Here is a 20,585-nt window from a genome sequence, read left to right as displayed (position 1 = left end):
GAAGGGTGTTGCAGTCCCACCTCCACCTTAAATTCTTCTGTCACACCTACAGCACACCTCACTGCTGTTCTGCTGCCCTCGTACATGTCCTGTATTATTCTAACATACTTCTCTGCCACTCCAGACTTCCGCATCCAGTACCACAGTTCCTCTCTGGGTACTCTGTCATACGCTTTCTCAAGATCTACAAAGACACCATGTAGCTCCTTCTGACCTTCTCTGTACTTGTCCATCAACATCCTCAAGGCAAATGCATCTGTGGTCCTCTATCTAAGCACGAAACCATACCGTTGCTTGCAAATACTCACTTCTGTCCTGAGTCTAGCCTCCATGACTCTTTCCCATAACTTCATTGTGTGGCTCATCAACTTTATTCCTCTCTAGTTCCCACAGCTCTGCACATCACCCGTTCTTAAAAATGGGCACCAGCACACTTTTCCTCCATTCCTCAGGCATCTTCTCACGCACTAGAATTCTATTGAACAAGCTGGTCAAATACTCTACAGCCACCTCTCCGAGATGCTTCCATACCTCCACAGGAATGTCATCAGGACCAACTGTCTTTCCATTTTTCATCCTCTTTAATGCCTTTCTAACTTCCCCCTTACTAATCATGGCCACTTCCTGGTCCACCACACTTGCCTCTTGTACTCTCCCTTCCCTCTCATTTTCCTCATTCATCAACTCCTCAAAGTATTCTTTCCATCTAGCTAGCACACTGCTGGCACCTGTCAACATATTTCCATCTATATCCTTAATCACCCTAACCTGCTGCACATCCTTCCCATTTCTATCCCTCTGTCTGGCCAGCCTGTACAGATAATTTTCTCCTTCTTTAGTGTCCAACCCGACATACATGTCCTCATATGCCTCTTGTTTGCCCTTTGCCACCTCTACCTTTGCCCTGTGTCGCATCTCAATGTATTCCTTTCGCCTCTTCTCGGTCCTCTCAGTGTCCCACTTAGTCTTAGCTAACCTTTTTCCTTGTATGATTTCCTGTACTGTGAGGTTCCACCACCAAGTCTCCTTCTCTCCTTTCCTGCCAGAAGATACACCAAGTACTCTCCTGCCTGCCTCTCTGATCACCTCGGCTGCAGTGATCCAGTCTTCTGGAAGCTCCTCCCGTCCACCGAGAGCCTGTCTCACCTCTTCCCGAAAAGCTGCACAACACTCGTCCTGTCTCAGCTTCCACCACATGGTTCTCTGCTCTGCCTTTGTCTTCCTAATCTTCCTCCCCACCACCAGAGTCATCTTACACACCAGCATCATATGCTGTCTAGCCACACTGTGCTTTCCTCTTCTCTTTCTCCCGAAGAACCCGCTTTCCACCTCTTCTTCTTCTTCGACTTTGACCCACTGTCATGGTCTGTGTTTTGGTTTGGGTTGTGTTTAGTTTTGTTCCATGTTTTCCTGTGTTCCATGTTTGTCGTGTGCTCATTAAGTTGTTGTGTCCACCTGTTCTCGTCTAATTTGTGTCGACCAATCAGCTCTCTCCAGCCACTCATGTCTTGTCCAGGTGTTCCTCGTTGTCTCGTCTATCTGTTTGTATTTAGTTCCCTGGTTTCTTTCAGTTCTTGTCGGTTCATTGTCGTTGTCACATGTCTTTGCCATGTCATAGTCGTCAGTTGTCTTTATCATTGCGATATGTCATTGTCAGGTGTCATTTTCCCTATCTATTCCATGTCTTACTCACAGGTCATAGTTTGTTTCCAGTTTTAGATATTCAAGTGTTTCTTTGTTACTTTGGTTTGGTATCTGTTGTGAGACTTTGTTCAGTTTTCCCTTTTTGAAGATTAAATATTATTTTGAGACTCCCGCACTCCTGCCTTGCCTCCCTGCTTCCCTGCAATTGGGTCCACCATGTTCTTGCCTTGCGTTACTCGCCCTCGCCCTAACCACGTACGTGACACCCACAGTAGCTGAATTTCCGACGGCGCCCTGCAGGTTGACGGCGCCGAACTCTTGATCATGTTAATGGTGGGTGGGCCGGATAAAAGAACAAGGCAAGCCCCCCGCCTCGTACATACCTCGCCCACCCCTGGGTTATACTCGACTGTGTCTTATAGTCTAGGTTGTGCATGTGTTATATGTTGATGTTGTACGTATCCCACATGTCGTACACCCTTGTGTTTTTAGTCAACATCCTTGTGGAAGCTGACTCAATGTTGACTAATGAGGAGGAGCAGCTACTGACATTATCATCATCACCTTCATCATCATACACTTTGTTTTCAAAAGCAAATGAAGAGCAAACAGGCACGGAGCTCATGTTCTGTGAAGGATTTGGAACAATGTCTCCACAGAACAGCAGGTGACACTAAACACAAAGGGTTGAAGGAAGGAAGGGCGAAAGGAAGTACAGAAATCATTTTATCCTCCACCCTTGTTTAAAACTCTAATCCTGTCTTGAAACTCTACCCTCTTATACATACTCTGCCTATAGTACCTGCCCTATTACTTGCTACCCACACTTCTCTACCCTACTTGACCTACCACCCCCCTACTGTACCCAACAAAAAACTACACACCAACCGTCCATCCTATTCTTCTCTAGCCACCTTCTTCTAACGGTTAGACTGAATAGGGCAGTTGGGTAGGTAGCGTCACAACTGCCCTATTCAGTCAAATGATTTGTTTTCAAGTGTTACTACTCTGTGGATGCGCTTTTATTGTGAAAGTCTATAGACGCCACGGGAAGCGGTAGGCGAGAGGCGGGAAGGAGGGGGAAGTGAGGGGCGGGGCTCGGGCGACTGAGTGACAGCCAAGGTAGCAACAGGTGATCCGGAAGACCGGAACCTGAAAACTGCCAACCGAGCGAGCGACCGGGAAGTCGATTCCCCATTGTCACTTCACTTGTTCATTCTTCTTTTTCTTCCTCGTCCAAGGGCGACAACTTTTGACTCGTCATCTATTGTTGGCTACTTCTACTTTCGCAGAAGACTGATGAAAGTTTGCGCTCGCGGCGGTCGCAGGCAGCCATGAGTTCGTCGGAGAGTCTCCGTCCGGCCCCCGGAGGCCGCAAGCCGCTAGGCAAGCTGGCGGCCCGCCTGGAGGATCTCAAGAGTCCGTGGAGGCAGGTGTCCTCCCTGGAGCTCAGCCACAACGAGGCCGCCCGCCTGGCCACTGACGCCCTGCTCGAGCACGGCGAGCGCGAGTACCGCCGGGTCCTCACCGAGGAGAGGGAGCTCAGCTTCCTGTCCCAAGCCGAGATCCGGTACGTCACGCAGTACCGGGACCCGGACAGCAACGGCACCGCCGCGGTCACCGGGAGCGGCAGTGGTGCCGGGGCCAGCCCGGCGGCTTCGGGAGCGGAGGAGCACCAGCATCGCGACGCCGCCGAAAGCGACGCGGGTGATGACGTCGCGTCCGAACTCACCTCCGGGACTTACTTCCCGACGATGACCGACGACGAGCCGCCGGTGCTGGAGCTCGGCTGGCCGGACGCTCTGCTCAGGTACGGGCCCTCGGAAACGCAGATCTACTTTCAGAGGGACAAGACCGTCAACGTCAAAGACCGAATACGCTCGCTCATCAACAAGGCGAAGAAGGTGAACACAACAAACACAACACAACACAACACAAAACATGTAGAATGACATAAGGAAAACGAAAGAGACCCCCCACATACAGACGTGAGGGAGATGTCTACTCGCTCATTACATGATGACGATGTGTCACCATTATGCGCTTCTCAACTGTTGTTAGCCTGTGACCGCAATTTCCCGAGTGGGCGAAGTCACGACCAACTGAAGAACAACCAAGAAAATGTTTTGATCGAAAAAATATACTTGGGGCTAGGGACTATGCCCGACCGTGAAGAGCCAAGATCTATGAATAATTGACATGCATTATATTTGCCGTGGGGGGAGGACAAAAACTAAAATCTAGCACCCCGCCCCGAAAAAAAGATATTCAAATAAACAGGGGATGGGAAAAATACCACAAAATTTCAGGGATAGGTTCCCCAGGAAAATCTGCAAATGCCGAGCTGCGGATATATGGGGGGGTCCGCTATATGTCATGTTTGTTTACTTGCTGTATACTTTCTTGACATGACAAATGTTTAACAAAGTCTGTCTCAAAACAAGTTGAGGATGAACATGATAAATGCGGGAAGAAAAGTAAGTCACATTTGTTATTGTCTGGGAGACAGGCATGTGCAGACATTTTCAGGGGCAGGTGCTCAAGCCAAAATAAGGGCACCCCTCGATCACTAATTGAGATCAGTGTCAGCGCCAGAGCACGTCCTATGGGAGGACATTCGGTCGGCGCAGGGGGGGAGCACATTTGACTGCTAGAAAAAAAACAAAAAAAAACTTTGCATAGCACCCTGTGCTGTGGTCTGAAAACGTTTCTCACCGTGGAGAACGAATTGTTGCATATTTCTTCGGAGGCGCCAAATCCGAGACCAAGTTTCAAAGCAGTCAGCTCACTAATGATCAGATGCGTGTGTACAGGAAGTGAAATATGCAAATGATCAATATAGTTTTTGATCAAAATGATCAATATAGTTTTTTTCATTTTGTTTTGATTCTCTTTAGCTCACTGTTAATGACAGAAATCCCTTCATACTTTGAAATTGTTCAAAAGATTGGCACAAAACTGTTTCCTCATCAGACTGTCCGGTAGCTCAACTTTAAGACCTACCTTTCATTTCAACTTAGAAACCAAATTTGGGTCGTTAAAACCTACAATATTTTTGTTAACAAAAAGTCCTTTTCACTCAAGTAATAGGGGAGATGACAGAATGCTGATTAAGACGGTCAGCTCCTCTAACATCTTGCTGTATTTTTCAGTATTTTATTTTTCATACTTAGTGAATGTCCGATTTATTGCCCGCTCTGGCGCACCACAAATGACGGTATGGAAATGACACATTTTACAAAGCAATGGGCTCCGCCGGTTGTAAAAATTTCAATTAACATATTTTGCATTTTTTACCAGAAATTAATTATACAATAATTACTGTGTAAATGAAAACAAAATGTAAATAACTTCTGCGACACAACTCAAAGTCTTTGCGAGGCCTTAGCTGCCCACCAAGGTGCCTGATGTAGAATACAGGAAGCACAAACGGTAGCAATAATTGGGAATGACTCATTCTGTCTGCGTTTAACTGCCTGGAATATTTCTGTCCGACGGCTTCATTACAAACGCAGACAGGCATGTATGTAAAAAGGAAACAATAACTGCCACGAACAAAGTCCAGACTTCTTACGAGCATCAATAAAAAAATAAAAAAAACTCCCAACAAAGTGGCTGATGTGAACTACACGAAGCACAAAATGTAGCAATAATACGGAATGACTCGCTCTGTCTGTATTTTGCTGCCTGGGATATTTCTGTGATATCTTCATCACAAACACAGACAGGGTTCGATGTAAAAAGAAAACAACTGTCACGAAGGACACGCCGCATTGCAACATGATTGGCTCCCATGTCCCGGGTTAGGACAGGCTACGCAGATGTAACGAGATGACCATCCCAAACGTATCACATTTGTACGAAATAAAAATGAAGTTTGTTATGGTTAGCTTTAGGGCTAGAGTTGGGGCCTAAAATGGTTGAGGATAGGTTAGGGTTAGGATAAGGGTGGGCTAGGTTTAGTGGGAAACATTAACGCCACCACACTTAAGTCATCTTTTCCCATCTGGAAGCAGTAGGGTGTGTTCTACAGGGGATACAATGGCCAATCATAGTGACGCAGCACTTGTCCTTGAGCCAGTAATATTGGAGCAGGCGTGTCCTGCCTAGAAACTATGTGGGAATCCTAATAATGCGTCCTGAAGTCGGCACTTTGGTCCCATATTCCCGAGGACCTATCGCGGCCCAACAAATTGCCCGATGTAAAAAACAGAATTCAGCACCGAATAATGCAGTCAAAAAAATGCAGCAGTGATTGGGAATTTACAAGAATGACCTCTTCCAAAGAATCACATTATTTTCCCCTACCCGCTGTCCTTCAAAACATAATAAAAATGTTGTAGAATCGCATACAAGGAGCACAAAATGCATTGCCGATGTCATATTGAAGCGACTGCTCTGTTCTTTTGTTGTCAGGCAGAATTCGAGCTTAGTGGGGCACCTAAGGTAACATAAAATGGCTTCAAAGATAATGATTGCGAGGTTTAGATCAGGGGATATACGTGTCACCCGTGGGCCTCTGAAGTCCTTTGTCACAAATAAACTTGACCTAATGAGCCTATTATGCCAGTAAAATCTGAATTAATCAATCATTCTTTTGTATGCTGCTCATAGACTTCATAGAGCAATATAGTTCAGAAAAGTACTTGTGAATCTCAAATGTTTTCGTGTAAATGGTTGCAAATATCTGTGACTTTTGGCCAGGATGCTGGAATGATCAAATATTGTCATTCTATTGCAAAATGTGTTTGTGGTCATGCTTTTTTTCTTCTGGCTTCCACATAAATACAATTCAGATTTAAATTAAAGAAACCCCCCCCCCCCCCCCCCCCCCCCCCCCCCCCCCCTCCCTATCCTCATCATGGTGGAGCGGTTTATGTGTCCCAATGATCCTAGGAGCTAATTTGTCTGGGGCTTAGCGGCCCTGGCAGAGTCTTCCATGGCGAACAGATCCTAGGTGAGGGACCAGACAAAGCATGGCTCTGAAACCCCCTGTGATGAGTAAAAATTTTGGGTCACCGGGGCCCCCCTCTGGAGCCAAGCCCAGAGCACAGCCTGAATGGGCGACGTGGGTCCCCCTTCCCATGGGCTCAACAAGTGTGGGAGGGGCCAAGGGGTTCAGGTGCACTGTGAGCTGGGTGGCTGCTGAAGGGTCTAATCCCCAGCTACAGAAGCTAGCACTAGGGATGTGGAATCTCACCTCTCTGGCAGAGGAAGAGCCTGAGGTGGTGTGCGAGGTCGAGAAATTCAGAGTAGACATAGTAGGACTCGCCTCGACACACAGCTTGGGATCTGGTATCAGTCTTCTCTAGAGGGATGGGATTCTCTTCCACTGTGTAGTTGCCCATGGGGAGAGGCACCGAGCAAGGTCCTCGAGGGTGCATGGGAGTTCGCCCAAGCAGTCTACATGTGCTTTGTGGACTTGGAGAAGGCGTTTGACCGTGTCACCCCGTGGGTCCTGTGGAGCGGGCTCCGGGATTTTGGGATACCGGACCCCTTAATACGGGCTGTCCGGTCCCTCTACGACCCGTGTCAGAGTTTGGTCCGCATTGCTGGCAGTAAGTCGTTTCCGGTGAGGGTTGGATTCCGCCAAGGCTGCCCTTTGTCACCAGTTCTGTTCATGACCTTTATGGACAGAATTTCTAGGACTTTCTAGGCGCAGCCAAGGTATTGAGGGGTTCCGGTTTGGTGACCTCAGCAGTACGTCTCTGTTTTTTGCCGATGATGTGGTTCTGTTGGCTTCCTCAAGCAGTGATCTTTAACTCTCACTGGACCGGTTCGCAGCTGAGTGTGAAACGGTTGGGATGAAAATCAGCACCTCCAAATCTGAGGCCACGGTCTTCCGTCGGAAAAGGGTGTAGGAGGAGATCCTATCCAAGTACAGTAAACCTCACTGTCCACCTTTTGCCATTCATAAAACCAAACTTCCCGCGAGTATGTCAGCTTTGTGTCGAATCAAACACGGCCACGTTTCACACGAAGTTTGTTTGGCAGGAAATGGGAGGCCAACAGAATGCTTTCAGTAGTTGTTCTTTTTGGGGCAATTTTGTTTACTGGTGTTCTTCCGTCAGCTTTTTCTCATGTAAAATAGAAGAAGAATAATCACCTTTTATTGTCATGAACATGCATGCATGTACATGAAATTTGTTCTCTGCATTTAACCCATCACAGTGAACACATACACATGTTGCTGGAACACGCCCGGGGAGCATAGAGGTTGGGAAAAACTGCCTTAGGTACAGACAACAACACTTCTTACTGATTGACTCGTGCGTGCGTTTGTTGCAGGTAATTGCGCTGGTCATGGACGAGTTCAGTGATGTGGATCTGCTGTGTGACCTGATGGAAGCATCCAGCAAACGCAAAGTTCCTGTCTACATCCTCCTGGACCACAAAAACCTTCAACTCTTCACCGACATGTGCTCCTCTTTGGACGTGCACAGCGTCAACATGAGCGTAAGTCTCACGCACACACACACACACACACACGAGCGTGACTCAAGCTTCCCGTTCCTGTCACTCGCAGAACATGCGCATACGTAGCGTGTGCGGGGACACGTACTGCGCCAAGAGCGGCAGGAAGTTCAGCGGCCAAGTCCTGGAAAAGTTCATGATCATCGACTGTGAGGAGGTCATCGCCGGATCCTACAGGTCAAACATGGACACACACTAGGGCTGCAAAATATCCACTTTGGCTTCCCACAAAAACACCTTTTACAATTTTCCTCTTCACGTACAGGAAAAAAAGCAAATGACAATGACATCATTCAAAACAAGTTTTGCTTTTTACAGTTTTTCCCCTCTTCTGGGATTCCCCTGATTAGGGCTGTCAATAATCTTTTAAGAATCAAGTATTCTGTTCGACTATTCCAGAGTAACCCCCGCCCCCCAAAAAAAGATTTTCCCCACCAAAATTGTTTTTTTTTCTTTTTTACGACTCGTTTTTATTCTCATCTTTCAATGCACCTGAATTTCATTCTATCATCTCTTGTACGACAATAAATAATCTTGATCTTGATTAATTGAATGTCAAATGTATTGCAAAATAAATTTTTATTTGATAGCCGTTAATCAACAAGTTTGCCGAAGTTACTAAAACGATACTCACCTCAAAGTAAGTATTTGCACATAAATTGTAATATAAACCAGGCTTGGATGTCTCGCTTTCATGACGGCTCAAGTGCCCCTCGCAGCCGGCTGCTCCAATGGATCGCTGGGGGCTGGGGAGGAGAGCCAGTCGCAACCATTGTGCTCGCCTGCTCGTATTTATTTTTCGTACACATTTCCCACAATAATCACGTCACTTTACCCTCACACGTTGTATTTACTTGTAAGGACATGAGACTGGCCACGCACACTGTCATTTGCAGAGTGAATTCATTACACTGTGTAGTCTATAAACACCATACGGAATGTTCTAATTAGCGAAGGTAGGATAGGATATATTACATTAGCTAATAAGTAAAAAAATAAAAATACAAAAATTACCTTATGTATATGCGGGTAGTGTCCGTCGTGCTGTTTGTACTGGGATGTTTTCTCGCCAACCGACCCGAGCCCCGTTTTGCAATAATTACACGTCCTTTTTTTTTTTTTTTTTTTTTTTTTTTTTTTTATAAGCGATGTTAAACCGTGGGCATCTTTATTTGTCATGTATCATGTCTGCCCGGACTGAGCGCGTCCATCTGAAACAAATGGCCGGGCAGTAAACATGTGCTTTTAATCATTTTTATTGGTTCGAGACGGAAATTTTTGCGTCGAGTTAGCTGATCCACCCCCCACCCATCTCTCCCTCCCCCTGCCCCTCCCAAACAAGCTGATGACATTTTTTCCCCCCAGCATTAGCTTCTGTAGCAAAAAATTTTTTTTTTCTCTGTGCATAATGTGAAAATGAGTGTTTCCTCTTGGAAAAATGTGCCTTTAGTCAGAACATTGATGTAAACAGCGTCCTTAATAAATTAAAATGCAAATCAATTTAACACCAAAAGAAGCTATTACACCATTCGCACACTCTTTTCTCATTTAGAGTTGTAGAGCTGAAGCAAGACCTCAGCAACATTTGTGGCTTGAAAGCACAAAACTCGGGTCAGTAAGTGTTGTTTGAGCATCCAGAGTTGACTCCGATTAGCTAGTTGAGTTGGTTAGTGTGTGCGGTGACTTGACACACCTCGCAGGAATGAAGGGCGAGGCTCCACCTCTACGTATCACCCCCCCCCCAGGAATTCTAAACTTGACAGCTGGGTGTGTCTGTCAATCACTTTGACCTCCTCAACACTCCTTCATATAGAGTATATGTACAGTATACCATATATAAACGGTGTATGAAATGTCAAATAACTACCAAGTGTTATTAAAAAGTGCAAATGCGCAAATAAACGTGCAAGAAGAACCTGAGCAACTTAAGGGCTAATTGCCATTAGATCAAATTGCAGTGGGGATAACTGAAAGCTGAAGTCTTCATCCTCCTCGTAGGCATTGTTAGAAAGATGACTTTGGAAATTAATTGGTTACAATTACAAGTTACCCTGTTGAAAATGTAATAGTAGTGGAACCTTTTCAATTTCTAAAAGTAATATAACTAATTACATTTGATTACATTTTGATGACTTTAATTTTGAATGAATACATCAACATGACCTTTGGATATTTCCTCGAAAAAAAAGTGGGTTAAAACCATTTTGGAATTAACCACATATTTGTTCTTTACCCAAATAATAAACTGTTAAACTGATACCAAAACATGATGAAATATTAATGTTTGTTGCATTACGTGTACAGCATATGGGAAACATTATACAATGTTGACCTAATGACAAATGTGCACAATTTAAACCATGTCGCTTCATATGACAAACCGGATAAGTGATTGTTCCATAAAAAGTCCCAAATTTTCCTCACAGCAGTGTAATGGATTACAGTCACATACATCAGCTCGTAGGAGCCCCAAAACGACGGCCTGAGGACAAAAGCTCAAAGTCGTCGTGAAGTGGACGATTAGGACAATCTTGAATGACACCACTCTTCCCCGCACCTTTCCATTAGAGATCAACAAAACCCCATCCTGCCGACTTCTTCTGATTTTTCCAGTAGGGTTAACAACACTACAGAGGTTATTTTATTGTATTCCATAATACTAAGAACGGACGCAGTTTAGTTTGCCTGGGATGGTGATCAAAAAAACAAATCAAAAGAATTTGAAGCACAGGTTTAAAAAAAAAAAAAAAAAAAAAAAAAAAAAAAAGTGACAAGCTGTCATTCCGGTTGTTCGAGGTTTGCGTGCAACGTTGACGCCAGGCAAATCGAGTAGCCTTCATGCTAATGCCTTCGAGCATGGTAATGAGGTCAAACACGTTAAGGGTTTAAAGCTGACATGGAAACAAAACTGCTAACATTAGCCACAGGCTCACTGCTGAGGGCTAACGCGACATTAGCTGCTCAGCTAATGCTAGCGGCTCTCAAAATAAGCGCTAACCCTAATGCTAGCTGCTGGAGTGACGTTATTCTTCGCTGCTGTTGTTGAAGCAAAGTCTTATCGTGTGTGTGTCTGTGTGTGTGTTCTCAGCTTCACTTGGTTGTCAGCTCAGGTACACAGCAACATGGTGATGCACTTTTCGGGTCACATCACTGAGAGCTTCGACCGCGAGTTCCGCTGCTTGTACGCGGACTCTCAGATCATCGAGTGTTTCTACAACGACGAGGACGAGGCTCTTCCTAATTTTCCGGCATACAAAGCGCCGCTGATGGGGTTCACGCCGTTCATCAAGGCCAATCAGCTTTCAGACAGGTATGCCACTGCTACGTCAGTTGTGTAGCTTCAAAGGGGACATATTGTGCAAAAGTGACTTTAATGTGCCTTATACAAACACAGTGGAACCTTGATAGAACAGACTAATAGGGTGGGGGGTCGTCTGATAGAGCAGATTGTCCGTTACGTTGAAGCACTTTTTCTTTTTGGGAGGCCATATGCACCCATATTGCTGTAGAGTACAAAATTGTTTTGTAGGTTTTTTTTTCGTGGCCTAAAACAGTGCAAAGTTATTTTAAATGAATGTAAAAAAAATAGCTTAAGTGTTTGAAAGGTTCACATTTTATCCAAATTTACCACGCCGGTGTGTGCTTGGTCATGGTGACATTATTGACATACAGTACTTATCGTATGAGAGTCGCTTTCATGAGCTGCGGGGCATTCATGTGCTTTCTAGTTCTAAATCTGTTGCAAACGGCTTGATTTAAAAACAAAACAAAACAAAACAAAAACAAAAAAGGTACTGTCCCAAAAATGGCATGTTCCAGACTCCAAAGACTTTTGTATTCCTCAGAGTTAACACTGCAGCCATGATGCTCTCTCTCTACTCTATGTACAATAGGCAATAGATCTATCCATCAACATTCAACATGGCTGACATGAAGGCACGGAAGCATCGAGTATTAATGTATATCTGTGGTCCGGAAATACATCGGTCTCATTCTCTGCATGCAATGCGCCACGGCGCCAGTAAACAACAGCGGCTAATTCTGGAACTAACAGATTTTGTCTACGGCATTGTAAGTGACAAATGGGAACTATTTTTGGAGACATTGTTCAGTCGCGACGGTCTGTTTGATCCGGTCTGTTTTATTGAGGTTCCGCTGTAGTTTGTTTGTGTGTGTGGAGTGCCTGCAGCCCACTCACCAAGTGTCAAATTAAACAGCCGAGTCAATCTTTGGACTACAATGGAACCTCGCTTCACAATTTGAATCAGTTCTTGACTCCGTTCATGCACTGAAACATTCGCAAACCGAGGTCAATGTTTCACACTGAAATGAAGGGTAATGCAATTCATCAGTTATATTTATCATATTTTTATCAGTGTGGTTCAAAATAAATACAAGACAATACAGAAATGTGTGAAAACATACTTCGTCTCATGTGCCTATGCTAAGAGTCTTTCGGTGTTGAGAATAGTGCGTACACATTTTTGGCCTAACAAAACTACACAGAAAGATCCAAAACACGAACACCATTCAATTGTTTTATTATATATATTTTTTAAAGCCCTTGGCACAGGTATGAACGACCAAAAGGATCTATGTCGTGCTTCTACTCGCGCTGTGTGACGATCATTGACTCCGTGCATACCGATTTGATGTAAACTGAAAACTCGTCTGCACCGCGGCATAAGGCGGAAACCTGTTCGAGGCAGATGTTCGGCCTCCACATCCACGATCATCCAATCACAAATCTAACAGCATTTGTGATTGACGTAGTAAAAGAAGTTTCATTTTATTTTCGTACAAAAATAATACAACCCCAATTCCAATGAAGTTGGGACGTTGTGTTAAACAAATAAAAACAGAATACAATGATTTGCAAATCATGTTCAACCTATATTTCATTGAATACACTAAAAAGACAAGATATTGAATGTTCAAACTGATGAACCTTATTGTTTTTAGCAAATAGTCATTAACGTAGAATTTTATGGCTGCAACACGTTGCAAAAAAGCTGGGACAGGTGGCAAAAAAGACTGAGAAAGTTGAGGAATGCTCATCAAACACCAGTTTGGAACATCCCAACTTTATTGTTGTTAGCCAATAATCATTAACTTCGAATTTGATGGCTGCAACACGTTCTGGGAAAAAAAGCTGGGACAGGGTCATGTTTACCACTGTGTTACATCACCTTTTCTTTTAACAACATTCAATAAACGTTTGGGAACGGAGGACACTAATTGTTTAAGCTTTGGAGGTGGAATTCTTTCCCATTCTTGCTCGATGGACAGCTTCAGCCGTTCAACAGTCCGGGGTCTCCGTTGTCGTATTTTACGCTTCATAATGCGCCACACATTTTCAATGGGAGACAGGTCTGGACTGCAGGCAGGCCAGTCTCGTACCCCGACTCTTTTACGACGAAGCCACGCTGTTGTAACATGTGCAGAATGTGGTTTGGCATTGTCTTGCTGAAATAAGCATGGGCGTCTGTGAAAAAGACGTTGCTTGGATGGCAGCACGTGTTTCTCTAAAACCTGTATGTATCGTACAACAATAATTGTGCCTTCACAGATGTGTAAGTTACCCTTTCCATTGGCACTAACACAGCCCCATACCGTCACAGATACTGGCTTTTGAACTTTGCGTCCATAACAGTCCGGATGGTTCTTTTCCTCTTTGGCCCAGACGACACGACGTCCACAATTTCCAAAAACAATTTTAAATTCGGACTCGTCGGACCACAGAACACTTTTCCACTTTGCGTCAGTCCATCTTAGATGAGCTCGGGCCCAGAGAAGCCGGCGGCGTTTCTGGGTGTTGTGGATAAATGGCTTTTGCTTTGCATCGCAGAGTTTCAAGTTGCAATTACGGCTATAGCGCCGAACTGTATTTACTAACATTGGTTTTCTGAAGTGTTCCTGAGCCCACGCGGTGATATCCTTTACACATTGATGTCGGTTTTTGATGCTGTGTCGCCTGACGGATCGAAGGTCACGGGCATTCAAGGTTGGTTATCGGCCTTGCCGCTTACATGCAGTGATTTCTCCGGATTCTCTGAACCTTTTGATGATGATATGGACCGTAGATGATGAAATCCCTCAATTCCTTGCAATTGTACGTTGAGGAACATTGTCCTTAAGCTGTTGGACTATTTTCTCACGCACTTGTTCACAAAGAGGTGAACCTCGCCCCATCTTTGCTTGTGAATGGCTGAGCAATTCAGGGAAGCTCCTTTTCTACCCAATCATGGCACCCACCTGTTCCCAATTATCTGTTCACCTGTGGGATGTTCCAAACAGGTGTTTGCGCATTCCTCAACTTTCTCAGTCTTTTTTGCCACCTGTCCCAGCTTTTTTGCAACGTGTTGCAGCCATAAAATTCTAAGTTAATGACTATTTGCTAAAAACAATAAGGTTCATCAGTTTGAACATTCAATATCTTGTCTTTGTAGTGTATTCAATTAAATGTAGGTTGAACATGATTTGCAAATCATTGTATTCTGTTTTTATTTAACACAACATCCCAACTTCATTGGAATTGGGGTTGTATTTACACTATTCATTGAATGGTAACGTCTCTTTAATTCAGACAATGAACAGTTAATGTTGGCGTAATCAAGTCAAAATAGCTGTTGACATAGATATGAAGAGTCGCTACGCCAGCGCGCAGTAGCAGCCTAGCTAACTGACGTGCCTTCGTGGCAGCCATGTTGGCAAGGGCGACGTTCCCATAGAAGGCCATGAAATGGACATTGAAATTAAGTCGTAACTTGCTCATTTCATAACTGATTTTCATGAGGGGTTACTGTTTTGTCAGCGGCAAAGCATATGCTATCAATACACAACATTTGAAAAATTGCAAAATGATTAAAAGAAATGTGCAGCAAACTGGCCAACAGAGCAACTTTCAAATGACAATGTGATGTCCCACTTTCACATTTATTTATTTTTTCTGAGAAGAAAAAAAGTTATCCTGGATCAGTTGGTTGTACAAAATCAACCAATGAATAAGAAAAGAAAACAGTGTTATTTTGGAAGAAGGTTCTTCAATGAGGATCTGTAGTCCTCCTCCCCTTTCCCTCCTTAGTTAAAGTTAATGAACATTAAACTTACCCTGTTTATTTGTTTTGTTTCTTTATAATAGTGCTTGCACTAATTTGTGGTTTCCATTTGTGGATACTTTCTCCTTTAACATGTTTTTTGTCAGTGTGTGTCTTTGTAGTCATGGTAACAGTCCATTCTGGTCCTAACTGACAGGCAGCGGCCCGGTTCCGACAACTCCAGCAGCCAATCTGGCAGCAGCTTGTCCAGCGTAAAGGCTGCGCACGGCCTGACCTCCAACCCAGTTTACAAGGTGACTCAAGGTCACGATAAAGCCGACCCGCTCAGCTCTCACCTCAGTCTAGAGCGGCGCGGCGCCGAGCGGCGGGTCCAGAACCTGGCGTCGCCACGCGCCTCCTCCAACGGGGCCACCAATCACAGTCCGCTCTTGGAGCGCCGGACTCTGGCCTACGGGCTCGAGGGGACCAAAGGCAACCCGGCCGACATCATCTGGTCCCACCGGGGAGCACCGGCCTCCAAGTTCCAAGCTCTGGGACTGTACGAGCACAAAGTGAAACTATTCCAAGCCACTGCGCCGCCGCCTCTCCTCCACCGGAGCCGCAGCCCACCCCTGGTGATTCCGGAAACCAAACTGGGCGCCAAGCACAGAAGCTCGTCCAATCAGCTCCTCCACAAACTGTCGGACTTCTTCCTACCGCCATCCGGGAAAGACCACTTGGCCAGGTCTGCCTCGCCTCCTGGTACCATCGCATGGGGGGGACCCGACCTCTCCCAAAGTGAGCCCGAGAGCCAACAGCCGCCGCCGCCACAGCCGCCCCCCCTGGCACAGATCAGCAGGCAGGACCAGAACGTCTATCAGGAAAAAAGCAGCAGACCGGAGCATACCACCCAACAGGACCAAACTGTTAGCCAGGACCAGATTACCAGACAGGACCAGAAGCGCATGACTCTGGGCCACAGCAAGCTGGATCTGGTCAATCAGTACAACAAGATGAAGTCCAAGCAGGTTTACAGTCGTTTCGAGCTCAAGAACTCCCAATGACCTCCTGGCGACCAAACCAAGTGTCCCCGAACACCACGAACTCGCCCGGAAACCCAGGGAAGAACTTTTGGTGAAAATATGCTATGAATATGCATTTGATTCTTTTCAAAAGAATTCTCTTGGCTCTCGTGGCCTCTAATGGTTTTCAGTTACCAGGCAGGACCAGAACATCAAACGGGATCAAACCACCAGATCAGAACGAACCACCAGACTGGACCAGAAGTGCCACAGCAACCTGGATCTGAAAATGAGGGCCAAGCAAGTTCACAGTCGAGCTCCCAGTGAAATCCTTGTGACCTCCTAGTAACCTCCTAGGGCCTGATTTACTAAAAGCTTGCATGGCACAAACTGGATTGTTCACGAACACAATTAGAAGCTATTCTACACGGTCTGACACTAACGCAGGCCCCAGCGCCCGGGGCCAGAACGGCGCCGTGCCGGACCACCGTATACCTTACAGACGCTGGCCCGATCAGGCCTGTGCAAATTTCTGAAATAAATACGATGAAATCAACACATTCTTATCAAAATCGCTGCTTTCTGCTGTTCCGGGTACTATCGGGGAATGCTTGGTGCTCCAGCTCGTTACGGCCTTCATCCGGCTAGCTAGCGGGGCGCCACTCAAAGTCACTAGGCGGCGAACAAACTACACTTCTGCAAAGTATTGTTATCACCAAGGGATGACCAGGAGTATTTAACAGGAGAAGACAACAGAGAAGCCATGCTAACGGCTAAGCTAACGTGACATGTAGTCGCCAAACATCGGAAAGAATTACTTGGGTGCTACAGTAAGTCGACTTTTGACTGAATTCGAGAAGCCCGGAAGCACGTTACAGCGAACAGCAAATTAGTAGGAGAAATAAGTGACTGGAGAGAAAAGAGAAAATAATTATGCATACTACATGTCCAAATTACATATTTATTTAGGCCATATCGCCCAGCCCTATGCTCTTGTCTTTCACCCCAAATATTTGGAGTTTTATCCACTTAAATGCACTAAGCAATTTTACCGCACTGCCTGCGCACATTCTTGGTGCATATCAGGTTAACAATCCTCTATCATGGGCCATAATAGGGATACCCTCCGAGATGTATTCTGCAAATGGCTTTTGCTGTCGAGGCTGCTGCAGCAAGCCACTCCAAGTCAAGTGATCGCAGCTGAATCTATATGAGAAATATAATTTCATTTCATTGGAGCATTATGTTCTCATTGACTTGGAAATCTACTTGAGTAACTCGCTTAAAATATCACTAAACCTGAGTTTTCTTCTGTGTCATTCTGGAACTAAAACTGTCACTACAATATCAGAATCAGAATCATCTTTATTTGCCAAGTATGTCCAAAAACACACAAGGAATTTGTCTCCGGAAGTTGGAGCCGCTCTAGTCCGACAACAGACCGTCAATTGACAGAGAACACTTTGGTTTTGTTGTCAATGTCTTTATGTCTCCAGTCACTGAGCAATAAAGGGTTGCTAGTTATCTGGTAATGCCGGTACCATTTATTTATTTTTTGGACAATTGTGCAAAAAGATGCAGAGTCCTCTGGCACTTGGAGCAGTTCGAATGACTAATATTGCAATAGTCCGGCGCAATGACCATCGTGCAAAGGGCGCCGAGACTTCAAGGAATGTATGCGGTTTAAAGTGACGAGTAGCGCGATAATCTGGGCCAATGTCGATTGTGCAAATGTTGCAGATACTCCTCAGTCAGTGTGCAAGTGGGCCAGTATTGGTAAACAACAGATTTGCAAATAGTGCAGCGTGGCGAGACTGGAATGCACGAGTAATGTATAATTGGCCCGACAGAAATGTGACAACAAACTCAAGACAAACAAAATATTGTATATTAGACTCACGATAAAATACCAAGACATTGTATTGAATAAATTCAACATCAAAGCTGAAATTTAAAGAAAATTAAGCTGTCAATATTTTCTCATTCACAACTATTAAGAGGGGCTTTTCGAAAACTTAAATCGTATGCGAGAGTTCTAAATTAATTTAACTGACATCATGACTATATGGAGCAAACCCTCAAAAAGGCACAATATTGGACCCTCATCTACCAACCAGGATTGCGTTTGCCAAACCGCCAAAATACAATACAGCTCCTTTTGCGCCACGTGAGAGGAGTGTATGCAAATAGAGTAATTTAGCACACGCAATCTGACTTCTCAAACCTGACAGGAATTGCGATTTTGTGTCATTAAAAAGCGCGTCTGAGCCATTCCAGTGTCGTGCAGGCCACGTGAGAGGCGGTGGGGAGAACTTTTCAGCTTGTGTAAACATTTTTGAAATGCCAGAAACAAATTATTGCGCTGTATCGTCTGTGCAGTTTTGGAGCTTGTGAATGATTCGAGGGGTGACTCGTTCGCCACTCACAAGAAGGGGTCATGCCATGTCACCCATGACAAAATTTAGCATTTCCTTGCAGCTGGCACATTTTGGTGCACTGTGACAATTGGCGCTAGCCTTTCTCAGGGCAGTTTTTTGGTTTGCCGTCCCAGGTTTTAAACAATTCTACTGAGGATACATCCAATTGCCACACCCCTGGGATGAGTTCAATAAAGCAAAAGATGGCTTTTATACGCTTGCTGGCTTCCCCCAAATTATCGGCGTGATAGATTTGTTTTCTGTACTCAGTGATATATTTGTTTGCCTTTTAAATCTCAGTAAAAGATGGCAATCTTAGTAGATCACGCGCAATATGTTAGCGTGAACATCTTAGTAAATCAGGCCCCCGAACGACCACCCGGGTGTCCCCGAGCCACCCGAGCACCACAAACTTGTCTGGAAAGCCACGGAAGAACTTTGTAATTTTGTGTGTGAACACATGAATGCAGTTTTTTTTTCTTCTTTTCAGAGGAATTCTCTTGGCTTTATTGTGACTTTTGATGATAGTCAACCCTCGCTATTCGCGGGGGTTAGAAACCAGAACCCATGCCATTAGTCAATGCCTCCGCCAAAAATGTTATCATTTTAAAGTATCTTGTCGGTCCTTTATTTTTGCAGCTAATGGTGAGATGGGTTGATAATTTATCAACACTAACTACTGTACACCACAAACTATGATCACATATTCAAAATCATCTCACAGCCTCAAAAATAAAAAGCACTTACAAAACACTCTGTAATACAAGAAATACTTCTCACAGACACTAAGGCCAAAAACAAAGTTCGTGACCTCTAACCACAAGGACTCTAGGAGTCGATCGAGCACACAAGGATGCGAGATCACAAGTTCCCCCTACAGGTAGAGTACACATAGGGTTGACCGTATATTTGTATCTATGCAATATCGTAGAACGGAGCAGAGCTCTGCCAAAGCAGTGCATCTGCGTCCTGTAGGTGGTGCAAAGAAAACCTTCCGTGACTTCTTTCGTCAGCGTAAGACGTCCACAAATACAAAACGTAATGTGAGCGGTGTCGCAATTTGCCCTTGGCGGAGGTCACAGGCAGGTGTGTACATATTTGCTTTTTTGTATTCTTCGATGCAAACATACATTCTGCAGAAGAACACAGTTGTTTGCATTTTTGCTTTTTGTGATCAAACTAAATCAATGAAATAAAAACAAACTCCTTTATGATATTTCCTTTTTTTTAGGTTTATGATTAAACAAGAACTTGTTTCATTTTTTCAATACAGCTGTCATGTTTTCTTCTATGAAACAAAAACTGATTAAACCATGTCATTGTCTAACCATTAAAAATGTGAACATTTAAACATTTTGTATTTGTATCATTTTTTCAAGACATTGAAAAGTTTCTTGGAAGCTTTTTGTTGCTTCCGTTTCAACTCTTGTGAAAAGGGAGAAAAACATTTGAACATTTCTTAACATTTTATCTGTTACCGTCATTTGGACCGTGAGTTGTTTGCTTCTATGTGCCCGGCGATTGGCTGGTGACCAGTTCAGGGTGTACCCCGCCTCTCGTCCAGAGTTAGCTGGGATAGGCTCCAGCACGCCCGTGACCCGCATAAGGAGAAGCGCGACAGAAAATGGATTTAGCCGCTAACTTAGCAATTGCTACACAGCATCTTTCACTACATATTGAATGGAACACGAATAACACACAGTTACTGGCTATTGTTAACAGGGAACTTATACACGTCTACTTGTGTCGCTACTCGTCGTTAAAGCATACGGCCAAACAAACAATCCTGTACACGCACACACTATCATCTACCAACTGTATTGCAAGTTTTGCTCCTCCAGCAACTGTGACATTACTACCAATGCACAAACTCCGTGACAGTTCAAATAATAATACACAAATGAACATGAAACAAGAAAAATGCTTAAGGTACCCAAATGTAATAGCTTAACCTCATAAAAATACTTGCAAATTCAATCTTTGACTTCTTT

General features: G+C 44.6%; 1 protein-coding gene and 1 pseudogene across 1 annotated transcript; one reads left to right on the top strand and one right to left on the bottom strand.

Annotated features, from left to right (window-relative positions):
• The window catches only part of LOC133408847 (semaphorin-3D-like), a 50,669-nt pseudogene that overhangs the window by 24,251 nt on the left and 5,833 nt on the right, over positions 1-20,585 (bottom strand).
• Positions 2,751-19,945, top strand: fam83c (family with sequence similarity 83 member C). The gene is made up of 5 exons (XM_061688138.1): positions 2,751-3,548; positions 7,933-8,100; positions 8,171-8,295; positions 11,207-11,428; positions 15,373-19,945. The coding sequence occupies exons 1-5, from the start codon at positions 2,979-2,981 to the stop codon at positions 16,217-16,219; spliced, it is 1,932 nt and encodes a 643-aa protein (XP_061544122.1). The 5' UTR covers positions 2,751-2,978; the 3' UTR covers positions 16,220-19,945.

This window comes from Phycodurus eques, chromosome 10 (genome assembly GCF_024500275.1).
Source record: "Phycodurus eques isolate BA_2022a chromosome 10, UOR_Pequ_1.1, whole genome shotgun sequence".
Taxonomy (NCBI): domain Eukaryota; kingdom Metazoa; phylum Chordata; class Actinopteri; order Syngnathiformes; family Syngnathidae; genus Phycodurus; species Phycodurus eques.
The sequence above is the reverse complement of the archived record's forward strand: the minus strand, read 5'-3'. Positions and strand labels throughout refer to the sequence as shown.